The 22,320-nt window shown below is 42.0% G+C and overlaps 1 protein-coding gene across 1 annotated transcript; it reads right to left on the bottom strand.

The window, feature by feature from the left end:
* Nucleotides 1-17,999: 17,999 nt before the first annotated feature.
* On the bottom strand, nt 18,000-22,079 carry LOC311133664 (small nuclear ribonucleoprotein E). Its single transcript, XM_084167197.1, has 5 exons — nt 21,919-22,079; nt 21,521-21,547; nt 21,290-21,352; nt 21,072-21,150; nt 18,000-18,268 (listed from the first exon to the last, which is right to left on the bottom strand). Exons 1-5 carry the CDS (start codon nt 21,970-21,972, stop codon nt 18,213-18,215), a joined length of 279 nt encoding a protein of 92 aa, XP_084023323.1. The 5' UTR covers nt 21,973-22,079; the 3' UTR covers nt 18,000-18,212.
* Between the last annotated feature and the right edge of the window lie 241 nt (nt 22,080-22,320).

Genomic DNA, 22,320 nt, shown 5'->3' with positions numbered 1-22,320 from the left:
AAACCACGATATTGGTAGGCAGGGGGCTCCAATGTCGGGGCACACTTCTGGGTATTAAGAGACTGGAAGATGACTGGTAACGTTGGTTGTTAATGAGTGGGTCATAGGAAAAGGGTCATAGGAAAATCCCAAAAAGTTTTGGTGATAAAGAAGAATCATACTCATAATGTCCTTGTGCTGTATCACACTGTCAGCCAGAACATCAAGCTCAACCATGGAATCTTGTTAGCATTAAAGAAAGAACCTAGTGAAGAGAGATAACAGTCAGATAAAGCTGTGGGGGGAAAGCTACTCATGGGGTTGACTTTATTCTGCTTAGCTGACACTACAGTATATTTGATGGCAGCCAAAGCGATAATGCAGATTTGCCTATGTGTGCACTTAAACAAACCAAGGTGTCTTCACCAACATGCAAAAGGCGAGGTGGGAAACAGAAGAGGGCAGAGACACACACCAACCGCATGGGAGAAGTAGGCTGAGAATGTTATCGAAAACAGCAAACACATCACTCCTGTGTGTGTGTGTTGGTTTGTGTGCGTGATACATGCTTATACGATAACGAGTGCTCACATTATTTCTCAGAAACGAAGGGACCGCAACACCCCCTGTTCCGACACCGCTTCCGCAGATTCGAGCAAAACAACACATCTGCCATCGGAAAAACACACTGCCGCAGTAACACTCCCTCTCACAAACATTACCCTATTGAAATATTCCACAGTGACCCGATTGAGCTGATAGTTACTGTATAGTTAATGCACGCAATTTAACATAAATTGTTTTGATGTGACAGCCAATCTATTTGTGACAACAATTTGGGTGATAGCCAAGATAAGGCCTCAAACCAGGGCCCTTGTGCTTGTCAAGGCTCATATGGCTGTTGAATTGGTGGAATCAGGTGTGGTAGTGCTGGGCTGAAGCAAAAGCCTGCACACCCTGTATCTCTTGAAGACCTGGTTTGAAATACACTGGTGAAGACAGTGAGATCAATGTCTAGCTAACTTCTCTCTGCCTCTCTTTATTTCTCTCTCTCTCACTATCTATCTATCTCTCTGTCTGTCTAAAGTCTAGCCCCAGTAGCCACCCAAGCTCTCCCCTGTCCTGCCCTGACGGAAGGCAAACAGCAAGCTACATAAAGGCCTGCTCTCTCTCCACGGGTGCACGCACACACACACCAGTGGAGGCTGTTGAGGGGAGGACGGCTCATAATAATGGCTGGAACGCAGCGAATGGAATGGCATCAAACACATGGAAACCATGTGTTTGATGTATTTAATACCATTCCACTTATTCCGCTCCAGCCATTACCACGAGCCCATCCTCCCCAATTAAGGTGCTACCAACCTGCTGTGACACACACACACAGGCGGCAGTGGCGTACTGTAGGGCAGTTTCGTGGGGCCCCCACGCAAGGTCCGAGCAAGGCCTCCTTAGGACTTTTTTCTTCTTCCATGGGGCAGAGAGAGAAATGTGCAGTATTATAGCTAATCTCATGCTATTTTACACATTTTTCCATGAGGCTGTGAGACAATGTTGTTGTTTTAGAACTCTGGGATTCTTAGAAAATTAGACAATCTCAACTATTTCCACAAATATGTGTCTTAATATTAAATGTTTTAAAAATATATATTTTGATAGACCAAAGTATTAGCTTTCACACCATGTAAAGGAACAACCTCCTAATTATTAAAAAAATTTCATCATAAGAAGCAACTAACTGGATTTATGTCAACTCCGTCAGACACCACATTCAAATTAATTAAAAATTAAAGCTGAAATGTATTGAATCAGTAAGTATTCAACCCCTTTTTTATGGCAAGCCTAAATACGTTCAGGAGTACACATTTGCTTAACAAGTCATATAAGTTGCATGGACTCCCTCTGTGTGCAATAACAGTGTTTAACATGATTTTCGAATGACTACCTCATCTCTGTACCCCACACACACAATTATCTGTAAGGTCCCCTAGTTGAGCAGTGAATTTCAAACACAGATTCAACCACAAAGACCAGGGAGGTTTTCCAATGCCTTGCAAAGAAGGGCACCTACAGTGAGGGAAAAAAGTATTTGATCCCCTGCTGATTTTGTACATTTGCCCACTGACAAAGAAACGATCAGTCTATAATTTTAATGGTAGGTTTATTTGAACAGTGAGAGACAGAATAACAACAAAAAAATTCAGAAAAATGCATGTCAAAAATGTTATAAATTGATTTGCATTTTAATGAGGGAAATAAGTATTTGACCCCCTCTCAATCAGAAAGATTTCTGGCTCCCAGGTGTCTTTTATACAGGTAACGAGCTGAGATTAGGAGCACACTCTTAAAGGGAGTGCTCCTAATCTCAGCTTGTTACCTGTATAAAAGACACCTGTCCACAGAAGCAATCAATCAATCAGATTCCAAACTCTCCACCATGGCCAAGACCAAAGAGCTCTTCAAGGATGTCAGGGACAAGATTGTAGACCTACACAAGGCTGGAATGGGCTACAAGACCATCGCCAAGCAGCTTGGTGAGAAGGTGACAACAGTTGGTGCGATTATTCGCAAATGGAAGAAACACAAAATAACTGTCAATCTCCCTCGGCCTGGGGCTCCATGCAAGATCTCACCTCGTGGAGTTGCAATGATCATGAGAACGGTGAGAAATCAGCCCAGAACTACACAGGAGGATCTTGTCAATGATCTCAAGGCAGCTGGGACCATAGTCACCAATAAAACAATTGGTAACACACTACGCCGTGAAGGACTGAAATCCTGCAGCGCCCGCAAGGTCCCCCTGCTCAAGAAAGCACATATACAGGCCTGTCTGAAGATGGCCAATGAACATGGATGTAAGTCGCTCTGGATAAGAGCGTCTGCTAAATGACTAAAATGTAAATGTAAATGTAAATCTGAATGATTCAGAGGAGAACTGGGTGAAAGTGTTGTGGTCAGATGAGACCAAAATGGAGCTCTTTGGCATCAACTCAACTCGCCGTGTTTGGAGGAGGAGGAATGCTGCCTATGACCCCAAGAACACCATCCCCACCGTCAAACATGGAGGTGGAAACATTATGCTTTGGGAGTGTTTTTCTGCTAAGGGGACAGGACAACTTCACCGCATCAAAGGGACGATGGACGGGGCCATGTACCGTCAAATCTTGGGTGAGAACCTCCTTCCCTCAGCCAGGGCATTGAAAATGGGTCGTGGATGGGTATTCCAGCATGACAATGACCCAAAACACACGGCCAAGGCAACAAAGGAGTGGCTCAAGAAGAAGCACATTAAGGTCCTGGAGTGGCCTAGCCAGTCTCCAGACCTTAATCCCATAGAAAATCTGTGGAGGGAGCTGAAGGTTCGAGTTGCCAAACGTCAGCCTCGAAACCTTAATGACTTGGAGAAGATCTGCAAAGAGGAGTGGGACAAAATCCCTCCTGAGATGTGTGCAAACCTGGTGGCCCAACTACAAGAAACGTCTGACCTCTGTGATTGCCAACAAGGGTTTTGCCACCAAGTACTAAGTCATGTTTTGCAGAGGGGTCAAATACTTATTTCCCTCATTAAAATGCAAATCAATTTATAACATTTTTGACATGCGTTTTTCTGGATTTGTTTGTTGTTATTCTGTCTCTCACTGTTCAAATAAACCTACCATTAAAATTATAGATTGATCATTTCTTTGTCAGTGGGCAAACGTACAAAATCAGCAGGGGATCAAATACTTTTTTCCCTCACTGTATTGGTAGATGGGTAAAAAAAAAAAGCAGACATTGAATATCCCTTTGAGCATGGTGAAGTTATTAATTACACTTTGGATGGTGTATCAATACACCCAGTCACTACAAAGATACAGGCATCCTTGGATGCCGGAGTGGAAGGAAACCGCTCAGGGATTTCACCATGAGGCCAACAGTGATTTTAAAACAGTTTGTCACGGTTTCGGCCGAGGCTGCCTCTCTTCCTTGCTCGGGCAGGCTTCGGCGTTCGTCGTCTCCGGAATACTAGCTGCCACCGTTGTATGTTTCTATGTTCGATTACAGCTGTGAGTCTTTCTGGGTAAGTCTCTAAGAGGTTTCCACACCTGGATTGTGCAACATTTGCCCATTATTCTTTTCAAATAAAATGGTTGTTTAGCAATGATCAACAACCAATTTGCTTTGCCACATTTTTTTCAGTATTAGTAAAAAATTAATAAAAAATTGGTCAAACACCGGATAGGTGCAGTGAATTTAGTTGTTTTACAGGGTCTGGAATTGTACACCTGTTGTCGTTTAGCGTCATTAGTGTCCTATAAGTTCTCGTTGTGTTTGTCAGGTGTTGTGTGTGATTGTTTCGCTGTCGTGTTTGTGCTCTACAGTATACCGTTTGCTCTTTGTAGCTTTCCTCCTCTGTTAAGGAGAGTATTTATCGCACATGTTTAGTGCGCCCTTTTGTTTACGCCTGCATGCGGAGTTTCTCGCCTCAGGGCTTTTGGCTCGTGTATTTGTTTGTGCCTTCACTAAAGTCTTTTGGACTTATTTTCTGCGTCCTGCGCCTGATTCCAGCACCACACCCACCTACAGCACCTACTGACACAGTTACAGAGCTGTGATAGGAGAAAACTGAGGATGGATCAACAACATTGTAGTTACTCCACAATACTAACCTAATTGACAGGGTGAAAGGGAGACCTGTACAGAAAATATTCCAAAAGATGCATCCTGTTTACAACAAGGCACGAAAGTAGCTGCAGGTAGCCTAGCGGTTAGAGCGTTGGGCCAGTAACTGAAAGGTTGCTGGCTCGAATACCAGGTGAAAAATCTGTTGGTGCCCTGTAGCAAGGCACTTAACCCTAATTTGCTCCAGGGGCGCCATCCTACTATGGCTGACCCTGTAAAACAACTAAATTCACTGCACCTATCCGGTGTTTGACCAATGTTTTATTAATTTTTTACTAATACTGAAAAAAATGTGGCAAAGCAAATTGGTTGTTGATCATTGCTAAACAACCATTTTATTTGAAAAGAATAATGGGCAAATGTTGCACAATCCAGGTGTGGAAACCTCTTAGAGACTTACCCAGAAAGACTCACAGCTGTAATCGCTGCCAAAGTTGATTCTAATATGTATTGACTCAGGGGGTTGAATACTTATCTAATTAAGATACAGTATATTAGTGTTTTATTTTTCATGAATATTTTACAAATGTTATAAATGTTTTTCCACTTTGACATTACAGAGTATTTTGTGTAGATCGTTGACATAAAATGACAATTGAATCCCACTTTTTAACACAACAAAATGTGGAAAATGTCAAGGGGTGTGAATACACTTTTACCAAATAGGGCTATCTTCTGTATAATCCCCCCCCCCCCCCCCCCCACACACACACCTGTTAATTGAAATGCATTCCAGGTGACTACCTCATGAAGCTGGTTGAGAGAATGCCAAGAGTGTGCAAAGCTGTCATCAAGGTAAAGGGTGGCTACTTTGAAGAATCTCAAATATATCATATATTTAGATTTGTTTACTACATGATTCCATATGTATTATTTCATGGTTTTGATGTCTTCACTATTATTCTACAATGTAGAAAATAGTTTAAAAAATAAAGACAAACCCTTGAATGAGTAGGTGTGTCCAAACTTTTGACTGGTACTGTACTTCACTGTCCCAATAATTACGGAGGGCACTGTATATAAAGCTTGGGGGCCCCCCTTTCCGCCTTGTGGGAGTTGTGGGGGTGTGTGCTACGCCAGTGATAGGGGGGCAGGAGGGGTACAGTCTCTCAGCAGGGATGAGGGGGATGGTGGGGTTGAGGGTAGGTGAGTACGGCACTGCCCCACACAAAGGCGCCCTGAAATAGCCCCCTCACACAATGAGACCTGCCACTCTGTCTATGAGATAATGTCTAATTGAAAACACTGCAGCCATTGTGCTCCTGTCACCGGCTTTATTGTCCAGATAGCCCTCCCCCACCACTCTTTTTCCATTGACGCGGCACGATTGTTCCCTGCCATTGTGGCACCCGCACCCTACTCTCTTTCTCTCTACCTCTCCCTCTCTCTGTATTGTTATAATTTCATTACTCTGCTTCTCCTTTCGCTCCCCTGCAGATCTTTTGTTCAACACATTTAGGCACTTCATTTGGAGCCACCGCCAGTGTGTTTGTGTGTACACTGTATGTGTGCTAAACAGGTGTCAGTTTCATGATGAGATAAAACTGGAAGTAAATAATCTGAAGAGATATGTCTCATTCTGTAACATCATTGGAAGCTATAAAGCTCTATATATATCTGCAGATGTCAAGAGAAAATGTAGGAAATCTATATTTTGTAATGTAATCACATTGTAAGTGAAGGGTAGTTATGAAGAGAGAAGTAGTAGAATCTATTCACAGGCTCATCGCATGGTGTTGGACAGCTAGGACCTTTTCCATTGTTGTAAAATATCCATCGTAAATCAACAGACCTTGTTTGAACACAGTAAACCGCAACAGTGGTCACTAACTCTGGTTCACTAACTCTGGTCCTGAAGAGCTACTGTGTCTGTGCTGGTCTTCGTCCCAGCCAAGCACTAATACATGAGATTCAAAAAAATATCAACTGAATATCAAGACCTTAATTAACTGATAATCAAGATTCGATAAAGCATCATGAGTAGCTGAATCAGGTAGCCTGTGTTAATATGATTCCTGCAGCCTATTTTCCGCAAACCCTGGGGTGACTTTCCAACCTCTGGTAGGTTGCAACGCCTCTGGTACAGGTTTGGCCTCAACACCCTGCCACTATAGATCAAATCCTGTGTGTTACAGCCAAAGAGTCACACAATGAAAAATTCCTGCACATTTCCTCGTTTTCACAAACCCTATTTCAAACAAAAAGGCCTTATCGGACCTGCGTATTATTCACAGTGTTAATTGGGGGGAAAATAAGTGTGTATTGTGCATTGAGACGGCCCTGTGAAAACAAGATAAGGGCCTAGTGAACAGGTCCAAGCCGATGGCCATTCAATGGATTGTTTGATAGAAAGAGTGTGAACAAGCTGAAAACAGGTTATTTTCCCTTTTTGCTATGACCAAGTCTGTCTGCCTGAGGTGAACAGTCTGGAAGTCCCCCAGTTCTGTTCTGAGAGCTTCTCCTGGATGCTGTCAGAGACGGTGACAGATGGTTGTGTTTGACACAATACATCCCTGCATAGGTCAAAGGTCATACATATACAGTTGAAGTTGGAAGTTTACATACACCTTAGCCAAATACATTTAAACTCTGTTTTTCACAATTCCTGACATTTAATCCTAGTACAAATTCCCTGTCTTAGGTCAGTTAGGATCACCACTTTATTTTAAGAATGTGAAATGTCAGAATAATAGTAGAGAGAATGATTTATTTCAGCTTTTATTTATTTCATCACATTCCCAGTGGGTCAGAAGTTTACATACACTCAATCAGTATTTGGTAGCATTGCCTTTAAATTGTTTATCTTGGGTCAAACGTTTCGGGTAGCCTTCCACAAGCTTCTCACGATAAATTGGGTGAATTTTGCCCCATTCCTCCTGACAGAGCTGGTGTAACTGAGTCAGGTTTGTAGGCCTCCTTGCTCACACACGCTTTTTCAGTTCTGCCCACAAATGTTCTATAGGATTGAGGTCAGGGCTTTGTGATGGCCACTCCAATACCTTGACTTTGTTGTCCTTAAGCCATTTTGCCACAACTTTGGAAGTATGCTTGGGGTCATTGTCCATTTGGAAGACCCATTTTCGACCAAGCTTTAACTTCCTGACCGATGTCTTGAGATGTTGCTTCAATATATCCACATCATTTTCCTTCCTCATGATGCCATCTATTTTGTGAAGTGCACCAGTCCCTCCTGCAGCAAAGCACCCCCACAGCATGATGCTGCCACCCCCGTGCTTCACGGTTGGGATGATGTTCTTCAGCTTGCAAACTACCCACTTTTTCCACCAAACATAACGATGGTCATTATGGCCAAACAGTTATATTTTTGTTTCATCAGACCAGAGGACATTTCTCCAAAAAGTACGATTTTTGTCCCCATGCGCAGTTGCAAACCATAGTCTGGCTTTTTTATGGCAGTTTTGGAGCAGTGGCTTCTTCCTTGCTGAGTGGCCTTTCAGGTTATGTCGATATAGGACTCGTTTTACTGTGGATATAGATACTTTTGTACCTGTTTCCTCCAGCATCTTCACAAGGTCCTTTGCTGTTGTTCTGGGATTGATTTGCACTTTTCGCACCAAAGTACATTACATTTACGTCATTTAGCAGACGCTCTTATCCAGAGCGACTTACAAATTGGTGCATTCACCTTATAGCCAGTGGGATAACCACTTTACAATATGTTTTTTTGTTTTTTGTTTTTTGGGGTGGGGTAAGGGGGGGGTAGAAGGATTACATTCATCTCTAGGAGACAGAACACGTCTCCTTCCTGAGCGGTATGACGGCTGCGTGGTCCCATGGTGTTTATACTTGTGTACTATGGTTTGTACAGATGAATGTGGTACCTTCAGGCATTTGGAAATTGCTCCCAAGGATGAACCAGACTTGTGGAGGTCTACAATTATTTTTCTGAGGTCTTGGCTGATTTCTTTTGATTTTCCCATGATGTCAAGCAAAGAGGCACTGAGTTTGAAAGTAGGCCTTGAAATACATCCACAGGTACACCTCCAATTGACTAAAATGATGTCAATTAGCCTATCAGAAGCTTCTAAAGCCATGACATAATTTTATGGAATTTTCCAAGCTGTTTAAAGGCACAGTCAACTTAGTGTATACAAACTTCTGATCCACTGGAATTGTGATACAGTGAATTATAAATTAAATAATCTGTCTGTAAACAATTGTTGGAAAGATTACTTGTGTCATGCACAAAGTAGATGTCCTAACCAATTGCCAAAACTATAGTTTGTTAACAAGAAATTTGTGGAGTGGTTGAAAAACTAGTTTTAATGACTCCAACCTAAGTGTATGTAAACTTCCGACTTCAACTGTATATATACATTTATGTAAAATGTATCTCACAATATATGTTAAATGAATCAGAAAATGTTTTAATGTTTTTCAAAAGACTGGTTCTGGGATTGATTTGCACTTTTCGCACCAAAGTACGTTAATCTCTAGGAAACAAAACGCGACTCCTTCTTGAGCGGTATGACGGCTGCGTGGTCCCATGGTGTATATACTTGCGTACTATTGTTTGTACAGATGAACGTGGTACCTTCAGGCGTTTGGAAATTGCTCCCGAGGATGAACCAGACTTGTGGAGGTCTACCATTTTTTTTCTGAGGTCTTGGCTGATTTATTTTGATTTTCCCACGATGTCAAGTAAAGAGGCACTGAGTTCGTCTCACGATCGTCGGATACAGAGGACCAAGGCGCAGCGTGGAAGGTGAACATATTTATTAAATAATGATTACACTAACAAAAACAACAAATCGATACGTGACGTCCAAAGGTGCAAAACACAAACCTACACAGGAACAAGATCCCACAAACACTGTGGGAAAACTGGCTGCTTAAGTATGGTTCCCAATCAGAGACAACAAGCAACAGCTGATACACGTTGCCTCTGATTGAGAACCACACTGGCCAACATAGAACTACAAAACTAGAACGAAAAACAAATGAAAACTCACACCCTGGCTCAACATACTAGAGTCCCCAGAGCCAGGGCGTGACAGTTCGAAGGTAGGCCTTGAAATACATCCACAGGTACACCTCCAATTGACTCAAATGATGTAAATCAGAAGCTTCTAAAGCCATGACATCATTTTCTGGAATTTTCCAAGCTGTTTAAAGGCACAGTCAATTTAGTGTATGTAAACTTTTGACCCACTGGAATTGTGATACAGTTAATTATGATTGAAATAATCTGTCTGTAAACAATTGTTGGAAAATTACTTACTACAAAGTAGATGTCCTAACCGACTTGCCAAAACTATAGTTTGTTAACAAGAAATGTGTGGAGTGGTTGAAAAACGAGTTTTAATGACTCCAACCTAAGTGTATGTAAACTTCCGATTTCAACTGTACCTGTACATTTGATTGACTTGATTGATTCGGAGGAGAAAAACATACAGAGAGTCATCCGAGGTATCTTTTTTATACATTTTCTCAATTAATTATTGTCATTTCATCATGCTAATCTGATGTTGCTTAACGTTACACACTTACACACATTCTCCCTTTCTTTCTCTCACACACACAAACGTGCATGCACACGCTCGCAAGCACGCACACACACACACCACAGATTTGTGTGAGGAATAACGCATCCCCCCCCCCTGAAGACAGAGATGGCTGTCTCTTTCTGCTGACACCGTCACCATGCAGTAACCAGACACAGTAAGCACTATTTGCATTACCACAAGCTATCGCTAGCTGCATCTGCTGCTCCAGTTTGATTTAGGAACGGATAATAGTAGTCTGGTTAGATTCATTTTAATGCTTTATTTGCGAGGAACATATTATTCAATTTCCATTACGAAGACATGTCAAACATCTACTTCCTCTACTGTAACCTTTCTCCTTTATTTTATTTTTTTGAGTTTTCTTTTTTTGTTTCAGGCACAGATAAAACAGTTTACTGCATGTGTTCACACAAACCCTCTGTATTTGGAAGTATTGTGGTGGCAACATCATGTTATGGGTATGTTTGTCACTGGCAGGGACTTAGGAGTTTGTCAGAATGAAAATAAATATGACAAGAGCAAAGCCCAGATAAAAAGTTAGAAGAAACCCTGCCTCAGTCTTCTGAAACATAACCTTGGGATAGAGTTTAATTTTTCAGCGGGACAATTACAGAATTTTTTTTTTTTTAATGCCAAAGACACACCAGAATGGCTTTCCAATAGGTGTTGAGTGGTCTCGAGTGGTCCAGTCTCAGTCCTGATTTAAATTTGCTTGTAAATCAGAGACAAAGTTTGAATGATTACCAAACAAATTTACTGAGCTTGAGCAATTTTGACAAAAACAATGGATATACTGTATGTTGCCCTAAATTGGTAGAATCTTATTGAAAATGATTCCCAGCTGTAAGGCTGCCAAAGTAGCTTCCACCAAGTATTAACTCTGGCGTGTGAAAACATACGCAATCAAGACATCTTTGTTCTTACATTTTTCTAAAAATGTGGAGTAGATCTGTAGGAATAAAATCCAATTTAATCCCTTTTTACATTTAATTTTAAGGCAGCAAAATGTGAAGACTGTGCTAGGGGTATACCGGTATATATGATATACTGTATATAGTCTCGTTATTGTTATTGTTACTTTCTTTTTACTTTATTTAGTAAATATTTTCTTAACTCTTATTTTTCTTAAAACTGCATTGTGGGTTAAGGGCTTGTAAGTAAGCATTTCACGGTAAGGTGTTGTATTCGGTGCATGTGACAAATAAAATACTTGGTTTGTGTAGACTTTCACTAGGCACTGTATGTTCATACAGTAAGTTAAAGGCTATTTCTTTTTTCAATTTAAATTTGTGTGCTTTTTTTTGGCCAGTGACTGATGTCATGCGGCTGACAAATGTCTGTGTAATTGTTTTCCTTCCTTTTCCACTTGTAAGACCAAATACATAATACCACCCACCCTATACAGACATAAACATACAAAAACGTTTTTTAAATCCAAAGAAAGTACCTTGATTTTTATTTATTTATATAAACCAACCAAATGTCTCTGTTTTTGAATAAACAAACATGCCTATAATAACAATGTATCAAGTAACTCTTGGTTCTATTCTTTCCTAGTCTCTCAGTCCAGGTCATGATATGATGCTATCAAGGGGTGCTGGCTTTAGAGGGACACAGAGACAAACAAACAAACTACCCTGAGAATCAGAATAGGTACAGAGGCCACCCAGAGGTTGAAATAAAAATCACATTAGAATACATGTGTGTTGATGTTATGTATTTGAACATTTGGCATAACATTTATTCATGGAGTTTTGATACAGGCCATTGACAGAGCAGAGGTTGAAATAAATAACCACACAAGAGTCTGTGCCCCAATACATGTTCAATGAGGGTGCTATGAATAGACAGACAGAATGATAGAGCCGGAGGTGGCCAGGATACAGGCCCACACCTGGCAGAGCCAGGCCGAGGTAGGAGAGGGGTCAGGTGTCTTAGGGATGGTCAGATGGATAAGGGGGGGGGGGGGGGGGGGGGGGGGGCAAAGACACACACAGCAACAGGAAGTGGTCTCTGGAGAGAGAGGGGGGATTGGTTATCTGACCCAGGCACTGTTTCCTTTGTCTGGAAGGAGGGAGACACAGGAAAGACAGGAAAGACGGATGAGAAGGGGAGTCGGTCCTAACACTCCCATGGAGGCCTATGTACAGTTGAAGTCGGAAGTTTACATACACTTAGGTTGGAGACATTAAAAATCACTCCACAAATTTCCTGTTAACAAACTATAGTTTTGGCAAGTCGGTTAGGACATCTACTTTGTGCATGACACAAGTAATTTTTCCAACAATTGTTTACAGACAGATTATTTCACTTATAATTCACTGTATCACAATTCCAGTGGGTCAGAAGTTTACATACACTAAGTTGACTGTGCCTTTAAACAGCTTGGAAAATTCCAGAAAATGATGTCACGGCTTTAGAAGCTTCTGATAGCCTAATTGACATCATTTGAGTCAATTGGAGGTGTACCTGTGGATGTATTTCAAGGCCTACCTTCAAACTCAGTGCCTCTTTGCTTGACATCATGGGAAAATCCAAAGAAATCAGCCAAGACCTCAGAAAGAAAATTGTAGACCTCCACAAGTCTGGTTCATCCTTGGGAGTGATTTCCAAACGCCTGAAGGTACCATGTTCATCTGTACAAACAATAGTACGCAAATATAAACACCATGGGACCACGCAGCAGTCATACCGCTCAGGAAGGAGACGCATTCTGTCTCCTAGAGATGAAAGTACTTTGGTGCGAAAAGTGCAAATCAATCCGAGAACAACAGCAAAGGACCTTGTGAAGATGCTGGAGGAAATAGGTACAAAAGTATCTATATCCACAGTAAAACGAGTCCTATATCGACATAACCTGAAAGACCGCTCAGCAAGGAAGAAGCCACTGCTCCAAAACCGCCATAAAAAAGCCAGACTGCGGTTTGCAAATGCACATGGGGACAAAGATCGTACTTTTTGGAGAAATGTCCTCTGGTCTGATGAAATAAAAATAGAACTGTTTGGCCATAATGACCATCGTTATGTTTGGAGGAAAAAGGGGGTAGCTTGCAAGCCGAAGCACACCATCCCAACTGTGAAGCACGGGGGTGGCAGCGTCATGCTGTGGGGGTGCTTTGCTGCAGGAGGGACTGGTGCACTTCACAAAATAGATGGTATCATGAGGAAGGAAAATTATGTGGATATATTGAAGCAACATCTCAAGACATCAGTCAGGAAGTTAAAGCTTGGTCGCAAATGTGTCTTCCAAATGGACAATGACCCCAAGCATACTTCCAAAGTTGTGGCAAAATGGCTTAAGGACAACAAAATCAAGGTATTGGAGTGGCCATCACAAAGCCCTGACCTCAAGCCTACAGAAAATGTGTGGGCAGAACTGAAAAAGCGTGTGCGAGCAAGGAGGCCTACAAACCTGACTCAGTTACACCAGCTCTGTCAGGAGGAATGGGCCAAAATTCATCCAACTTATTGTGGGAAGCTTGTGGAAGGCTACCCGAAACATTTGACCCAAGTTAAACAATTTAAAGGTAATGCTACCAAATACTAATTGAGTTTATGTAAACTTCTGACCCACTGGGAATGTGATGAAAGAAATAAAAGCTTAAATAAATCATTCTCTCTACTATTATACTGACATTTCACATTCTTAAAATAAAGTGGTGATCCTAGCTGACCTAAAACAGGGAATTTTTACTAGGATTAAATGTCAGGAATTGTGAAAAACTGACTTTAAATGTATTTGGCTAAGGTGTATGTAAACTTCCGACTTCAACTGTATGTATATGTGTGTGACTGTGTGTGTGTGTATCGGGTAAATACTTTTATTGTTGAAATGGCATACTACGTAGAGAAATCCTCTAGTAAAACTTGTTTGCTAGAACTGCATCACTGCGACGGTCAATTGTCAACGTCTGTAGAGTCTCACTGCTCTCAGTCGGATTTAAGAATGTGTGGGAGGTGTGGCATTGAGTCAGCCCATTCCTCCTCATAGCACAATGAGGGTAATCTGGCACTTGACAACAATGCCCGATGAGCGATGCATGTTGCAACAAGCTGTGGCACCCCTTCCTTTTAAGATGAGGTGCAGGGCTCCCGTCCTATAAGACGACACCTCGGCCCTCGCTGCCGAGGCTCCTTGCTCCTTTTCTTTCTCTCACTTGTGGACTCCCGTCTGTCCTCGGCTGCTCATTACCATCACACTTCCTCCACAGATAGCCGGCCGGCCCAGTGTTGTATGTTAATATTATTGTTAACTGCAGACTTAAAGGAAAGGCTCACCCATTTTGAATGTTATATAGTTTTTGTGCATCTATGAGTGATGTTCTATCGATTACCTGGGTAATTTCATGTTTTCATATGCATCTGAGTTATTGGCGTAGAGCAGGCAGAAATCCGGCCAGTATGACGTAGCACTGTGATAAAGTCGCTTGCACTACACCGGAAGTTAATAGGAATACGACTTTTAGATCGCGAAAACGTCTATCATACATGTCAGATTTCAATACTGGCCGATGACATTACTCTGGAGGATATCTTCTCTCTAATGAGCCATTGATCATATTTTAGCAATATTTCTACCTCAAGACATTTCAAATCAAATAAAATGTTATTTGCGCATGCGCCGAATACAACAGGTGTAGACCTTACAGTGAAATGCTTACTTACAAGCCCTTAACCAACAATGCAGTTTTAAGAAAAATAAGTGTTAAGTAAAGAAATAGATTAGTATAAAATAAAAATAATTTAGGAGCAGCAGTAAAATAAAATAACAGTAGGGAGACTTTATACATTTACGTTACATTTTAGTCATTTAGCAGACGCTCTTATCCAGAGCGACTTACAGGAGCAATTAGGGTTAAGTGCCTTGCTCAAGGGCACATCAACAGATTTTTCACCTAGTCGGCTCGGGGATTAGAACCAGCGACCTTTCGGTTACTGGCACTACGCTCTTAACCACTAAGCTACCGGTACAGAGTCAATATGCGGGGGCACAGGTTAGTCGAGGTAATTGAGGTAATATGTACATGTGGGCAGAGTTAAAGTGACTATGCATAGATAATAAAGAAATTGAGTAGCAGCGTAAAATAGGGGGTGGGGGGGACAATGCAAATAGTCTGGGTAGCCATGATTAGCTATTCAGGAGTCTTATGGCTTGGGGGTAGAAGCTGTTAAGAAGCCTTTTGGACCTAGACTTGGCACTCCGGTACCACTTGCCGTTCGGTAGCAGAGAGAACAGTCTATGACTAGGGTGGCTGGAGTCTTCCTCTGACACCGCCTGGTATAGAGGTCCTGGATGGCAGGAAGCTTGGCCCCAGTGATGTACTGGGCCGTACGCACTACCCTCTGTAGTGCCTTGCGGTCAGAGGCTGAGCAGTTGCTATACCAGGCAGTGATGCAACCAGTCAGGATGCTCTCGATGGTGCAGCTGTAGAACCTTTTGAGGATCTGAGGACCCATGCCAAATATTTTCAGTCTCCTAAGGGGGAATAGGCATTGTCGTGCCCTCTTCATGACTGTCTTGGTGTGTTTGGACCATGAGTTTGTTGGTGATGTGGACACATTTTACATTTACATTTTTAGTCATTTAGCAGACGCTCTTATCCAGAGCGACTTACAGTTAGTGAGTGTATACATTTGTAATTTAACGGCGGGTATAGCACATTTTTCCTATTTGTCTGCTTCTTTAGTCCAGGGTGCATTGCATGGTACTATTGCCAGAGATATTATAGAAAGGCGATAGGGAGCAAATGAATGAAGGAACGTATAACGCCCCACCCAGCAGACTGTGACCAATCGCATTCACGTTGTCATGCTGCATCACACGGTTGCTAAGCTAGTCGTCACGCAATCGCTCTCAAAGTCAGTGTACATGTCGAGAAACATGCCTATTTTCCTCGAAAGTACACAATGTCACGATTCCAAAACGATATGGTATTACAGATAGCAAGGTAATAATCTCACACCTCCGAAAAGATTTGTAATGTTGTACTTCTTGTTGACGAATTTATGCTAATGTTGGGTTTTTGAGCTTGCGCACCAATAGACTCATATTCACTCCTTGAAGGATCGCCCAGAATGCACCGCGCGGCCCATTGACATAGCATGGGCAACGTTTCCCATCTCCTCAAATGTATCTGCCATTGCGAATGTCAGACTACACTCTGAGGCACATCGATCTGCAGGTTGAACATGGTGAGATTGTAGACTCCTAAATTGATAGTGCAGTTTGTTCAGGCGATTTTACAGCTAACTTGCTACTTTACATACTGATATTGTATTTGGGGTTATTGTGTGTAGCTACGTTTGCTAGCCATCTAGCTAGCCAGCCCATAGAGTGCATTGCATTGTGGAATTTGTAGTAGACTTGAGCTGCAACAGATTTCCACAACGATTTTCCATGTTGGTACCAACCTTAACGCCAAAATGAAACATTTGTTCACTGTAAATTAAAGGAATGAGTGGTTTTGGGTGGATCTTTCCTCTAAGGCTGGCCTCCCTGACCTACTCAAGATCATGTGTTACACGTATATTGTACACTACAGTGAAATGGCCAATCGTGCTTTATACAATAATCTATTAATACCACATGGGAATACTTTGGCCACTTATGGTAAGATGCGTGGAAATGATGATTGACATAATGGCAGTCAGCACTGTCATGTTTCTCAAGTTGCAGGCAACGTTTCCTGGAAAAATGTATCCATACATTTATGTTCGATTCGTTGAAATACAGTATGGGCATATCACCTCCTGGTGGACCATCGACATATTGACACAGTCCAGAAATACACTGAGTTTACAAAACATTAGGAACACCATCCTAATATTGAGTTATACCCCCTTTTGCCCTGAGAAAAGCCTCAATTCATCGGGGCGTGGACTCTACAAGGTGTCGAAAGCATTCCAGAGATGCTGGCCCACGTGTACTCCTGAGTGGCGCAGTGGTCTAAGGCACTGCATCGCAGTGCTAACTGTGCCACTAGAGATCCTGGTTCGAATCCAGTCTCTGTTGCAGCCGGCCGCGACCGGGAGACTCATGGGCGGCGCACAATTGGCCCAGCGTCGTCCAGGGTAGGGGAGGGAATGGCCGGCAGGGATGTAGCTCAGTTGATAGAGCATGGCGTTTGCAACGCCAGGGTTGTGGGCTCGATTCCCACGGGGGGCCAGTATAAAAAAATATGTATTCACAAACTGTAAGTCGCTCTGGAGAAGAGCGTCTGCTAAATGACTAAAATGTAAATGTATGTTGACTCCAATGCTTCCCACAGTTGTGTCAAGTTGGCTGGAAGTCCTTTGGGTGGTGGACCATTCTTGATACACACAGGAAACTGTTGAGCATGAAAAATCCAGCAGCATTGCAGTTGACACACTCAAACCAGTGTGCCTGGCACCTACTATCATACGCCATTCAAAGGCACTTAAATCTTTTGTCTTGCTCATTCACCCTCTGAATGGCACACATACCCAATACATGTCTCAATGCTTAAAAATCCTTCTTTAACCTGTCTCCTCCCCTTCACCTACACTGACTGAAGTGGATTTAACAAGTGACATCAATAAAGGATCATAGCTTTTTTCTGGATTCATCTGGTCAGTCTAAATCATGGAAAGAGCAGGTGTTCCTAATGTTTTGTACACTCAGTGTATGTGGATATGGAAGTCAATATTGCTGGAGGAGAACATACATCTAGAAGCATATCTCATCCAAGCCAACAACTACTCAACTTTTTTTTGCTATTCTTAAAAAGTAACAGGTAACTATGTTCCCACTGAGAAACTAAAGAGTAATTGGTTGAGAGTAAATATTTCATCATTGAAATGGGACAACAGTAAGAAACAAAACAACATTTATTTCAGAGGAATAGTTGGCAAAAAGAAACAATTACATTATTCACGTCACACAAACACCATTGAGCTTCAATATTGTTTGCAAAGAAACAAAACATTAACCTACAAAAGGGGGAAAAGACATCTGCAAGATCCTCAAATCCTAGAAAACGTCTGTTGGCTGGAGATGGATGGACTTTGTCCTGTTGGGTTGAGTTAGGCGGCTACACTCTGTAGCAGGGTGATGTTATCTCCTTTCAGCATGATCCTCCCTGAGAGAGAAGGATGGAGAGAGGGAGAGATGTAGGGAGGAATTGAGGTGGGAATAGATGGCGAGAGAGAACTGTGATACGCCAACAGTAAGTGACACTTCAGCCAGCAGTCATGATGACCAGACTGGTTGATAGGACACACTTGCTCAGACTGCCAACAAAGAAACGTTGTCAATGATCACACAACTTATGAGAAACAGAAGTAACTACAGAGAAAGATGTTAAGAGTAAAACATTTTTTCTTTTTCTTTATTTAAATCCTTACTCAACTAGTGGCTTTTGTCAATCTGATAAGGTCCTATAAAGACAAGCTTATCTATCTGGTATTTTTATTTTATTTAACTAGGCAAGTCAGTTAAGAACAAATTCTTATTTACAATGACGGCCTACCAAAAGGCCTCCTGCGGGGATGGGGGCTGGGATTTTTTAAAATGGTATGGAGTGTCAACAACAGCATGTTATTTCTCCAAGGTGCAGGACAGGGCTGCTTACCATGAGTTGGTCACAGACTAGTCTCAAGGGCCATCCTTCCAAATCTTATTTTGTTGACTTCAATATTGAACATCATTATTGGATTATGCGTTTGAATGGGAGCGCTGTCTGTTAAACACTTGCATTTGATTGGCTCTGGGAAATGACGTAGATATTGCATTTCCTTTCAGGAGAGGCATTTGCTTGTTTTGTCCACTTTTCTCAAGGCGGGTCAGCCAACGTTTTAGTAGCCTATCTTTTTTCAAGTTGGAAAAATGTCCAGGGTCCGGTTTCCCAGAAGCATCTTGAATTTCCAAAACTATCGTTATAAAAGTTGCATTTGAAAAATCTCGTTATCTAATGCCTAAGATATAAATACAGTAGGCTATAGGCCCATTTAAATCATATTGAAATACATTTCATGTTCAATAAATGTAGTTCTATTTTTCTACTTGTAGGCTACTGTCTGTAATTTGTCTCAATATATTTCATGATGTGTAGCCTAATGTGCGCAATCATGTGCCAAATCGGAAATGTAGCACATTTTTATTGGGTTAGCATTAGAATAAGCCACCTCTATTTGCAGCCGTAGGTGGTAATACCTCTCTAGGAGCTGATCTGTCGTCAGTATTTTGAAATAATTATAATGTTACGGTAAGATTTGAATTGAGAAAGCTGATCCGAGTGCAGCACTGCCTTTCTTTCGATCCTATAAGTATTGACACACGCTCCAACAAAGCACTTAGCGACTGTTCTCCTGTGGTGTTTTGGGAAGCGCATGTTACATATTTGGCCTTTGTAGGAAAGATAATATTATAAATAATAAGCCATTTAGCAGACGCTTTTATCCAAAGCGACGTCATGTGCGCATACATTTTTACGTATGGGTGGTCCCGGGGATCAAACCCACTACCCTGGCGTTACAAGCGCCATGCTCTACCAATTGAGCTACAGAGGACCACAAGATGGATTGTTAAAACACTCATGTTTTTCAGTTTCAAGTTGTAATGTCACATGCACAAGTACAGTGAAATGCTTTTCTTGCAAGCTCTAAACCCAACAATGCAGTAATCATTAACAATGTAATATTAAAAATAACAAGGTAGAACAAAAACGCATGAGAAATAAAGATACGCCTAAGTTCTAGCGGGAAACGACCTCTGTTTGGAGACTGCCCCTTTAAGAACGAGAATAGATGTTGTACCCTATGTTGTGATTCTCACCAAATAGGTTCTCTTCTCACACTACTCAAACCCCACAATCAATAAACAGCTTTTGAAGCTCTCTTAGCCTATAGATCACATATTGCAAACAAATAACCTGAACTAAAAACTCCACACATTTTGGAATTTCTGTTAGTTCTTGACCATAGCTAATCTATATCCAAAAACAGCACACATTTATTTCCGTGAACATGCACATCATCATTTTCTCTTTTGTGGCACTAATGTGAGGGTTTATGGCAGAAGAAACTGTGTTGCAGTAGTCAAGTGGGAATAAGGACAAGCAAACTAGGGACCTTTGCATTCACATTGTCCTAAAAAAGGGAACCGGACAGCGAACCAAACACAGACCACCTCTCCAGATGGTCTCAGTTCGGTTCACTTCAGGGGCTCTTTTGAGGGGGTCTGAGCTCCTTTGGTGTTTACACGAAATTAGGCAAACCGCACTGAGTAAATTTGTAAATACCAGCATACGACTGGGAAAAATCCACTTGAACGCCCCTCCAATAGGTAATAATTAGTGGGAAACCCGTCTATCATCACTGAGCTCCGACTTCTCCCACATGCTGAACTCTGAAAGCTGCGTTTGCCTTGCAGCATTGCATTGCAGAGGCAGTGCGTTCTGTGTGGTGCATACGTTGGATTTTTTTTTTTACATTTACATTTTTAGTCATTTAGCAGACGTTCTTATCCAGAGCGACTTACAGGAGCAATTAGGGTTAAGTGCCTTGCTCAAGGGCACATCGACAGATTTTTCACCTAGTCGGCTCGGGGATTAGAACCAGCGACCTTTCGGTTACTGGCACAACGCTCTTAACCACTAAGCTACCTGCCGCCACGATTTATCAAACGTATTCGTCAAACTGTATGCGTAGATGGCTTGACAGAAATGGCAGCAGAAAGTGAATATTAAACTTTTGTTGCACACATATCCAGATGATGCTGCATACCATTTTGCGTAATGACGCTGTAGGTATGATCGAAGTACAAGGCTATAATTTGTTTTCAAAACACACACAACTTGTTCCCAGTTTACAAGTAGTATTTTCCAAGTTTCCCCACTTGTTATGAATGTAGTATCCCACACACAGAGACACACACTGACTTACCTAAGGGCTTCCTGTTCTTGGTCTTCATGTGAACCTCCTCAGCATCATCCAGTACCAGGTTCATGTATTCATCAAAGCCCTGAGAGAGAGAGAGAGAGAGGGTTGTTGGTTTCAACTACACATCTTGATAGGATCTTGATAGGAGTCAGCAGCCCTGGTGTAGTTTCAGGGGCTTTGGCTTAAGAGAAGAGGAGGAATACTGGAGGATGATGACTTACGATGATGCACCCCTCTATCCGCATGTTCACCTGTTCATACAGCCACACCTGGATACGAGAGCGCTGCAGGGAGAAGAGGGAGAGAGGCTGTGATTACATTTGAGGAGAGATTGCTAGCTAGGTCATGTATTATGAAAGCATAAAGTCTACCACATTCGCAACTCGCAAGAACCACGACCATTAGATCATGTGACAAATGCAGAAAACAATATGAAAGGATGGAATACTTACGTTCTGTAGATACCTGAAAATAAGGTTCTGGTGGACACATGGTCAAGGAAATGTTTCAAACCGTTAGCAAACTTGCTGATTTGACTGCACATGTTTTCTGGCCTTAGCAGCCTTCGTCAATTAGCTACTGTTAGCTAGCTAGTAAGCTAGCTACATAGAGCACGCATCATGGGCTACATACTGTATTTCAGTTCCTGGACAAGTTAACCGCTTTCGGAAATGTGCAATTAACGTTAATCAAACCAACGTTAACCTGCAGAAAAGTAATAGTAGGTAGCTAACTGCTTATTGTAGCTACCTACTACACTGAATGAAACGCAGCCCAGGGCAAAATAGCAGGCTAATGCTAGCTAACTAAAACACAATATTGTACTAAGTATTTCATCAAGAAAGGATACAATTGGCTGCACCATAACCTTCTGGACCTTCTGCCCTTGTCCTCTGTACGCCATCCTCCTTGTGGGTTTACGCTTTGTTGTCCTAAAACAAATGTTTCGTCACAACTTTTCCCTCGCATGAAGACAAGGAAATCGAAATATTCACGTTGTGGTTCTTCAATGGCGCGCTTCCGGCCTTCCGCGTGCGCAAGCAAAGAGTTGACTCTCCTCAAATTTTCAGCGCCCCTATAGGCGGGAGGTAGTTACCACATAACTGTGTTGAAGGGGAACGCTACACTTACAATTGTTCATTAGGGATTGTATTGCCATTTGTGAGGGCGGCTGAATAGATTTTGCATGGACTCTCATATCCTCAAGAGGTTCTACAGCTGGACCATCGAGAGTATCTCGACTGGCTACATC

The sequence above is a fragment of the Coregonus lavaretus genome, assembly GCF_964263955.1.
Source record: "Coregonus lavaretus genome assembly, chromosome: 8".
Taxonomy (NCBI): Eukaryota; Metazoa; Chordata; class Actinopteri; order Salmoniformes; family Salmonidae; genus Coregonus; species Coregonus lavaretus.
This window is presented reverse-complemented; position numbering and strand designations above follow the sequence as displayed.

Coding starts and splice junctions, on each gene's coding strand:
- LOC311133664 (XM_084167197.1), bottom strand. CDS start 21,972: ATGGCGTACAGAGGACAAGGGCAGAAGGTCCAGAAGGTTATGGTGCAG. Junction 21,151..21,289: donor GGATAGAGGGGTGCATCATC/GTAAGTCATCAT, acceptor TCTCTCTCTCAG/GGCTTTGATGAATACATGAA. Junction 18,269..21,071: donor CAAGAACAGGAAGCCCTTAG/GTAAGTCAGTGT, acceptor CTTCTCTCTCAG/GGAGGATCATGCTGAAAGGA.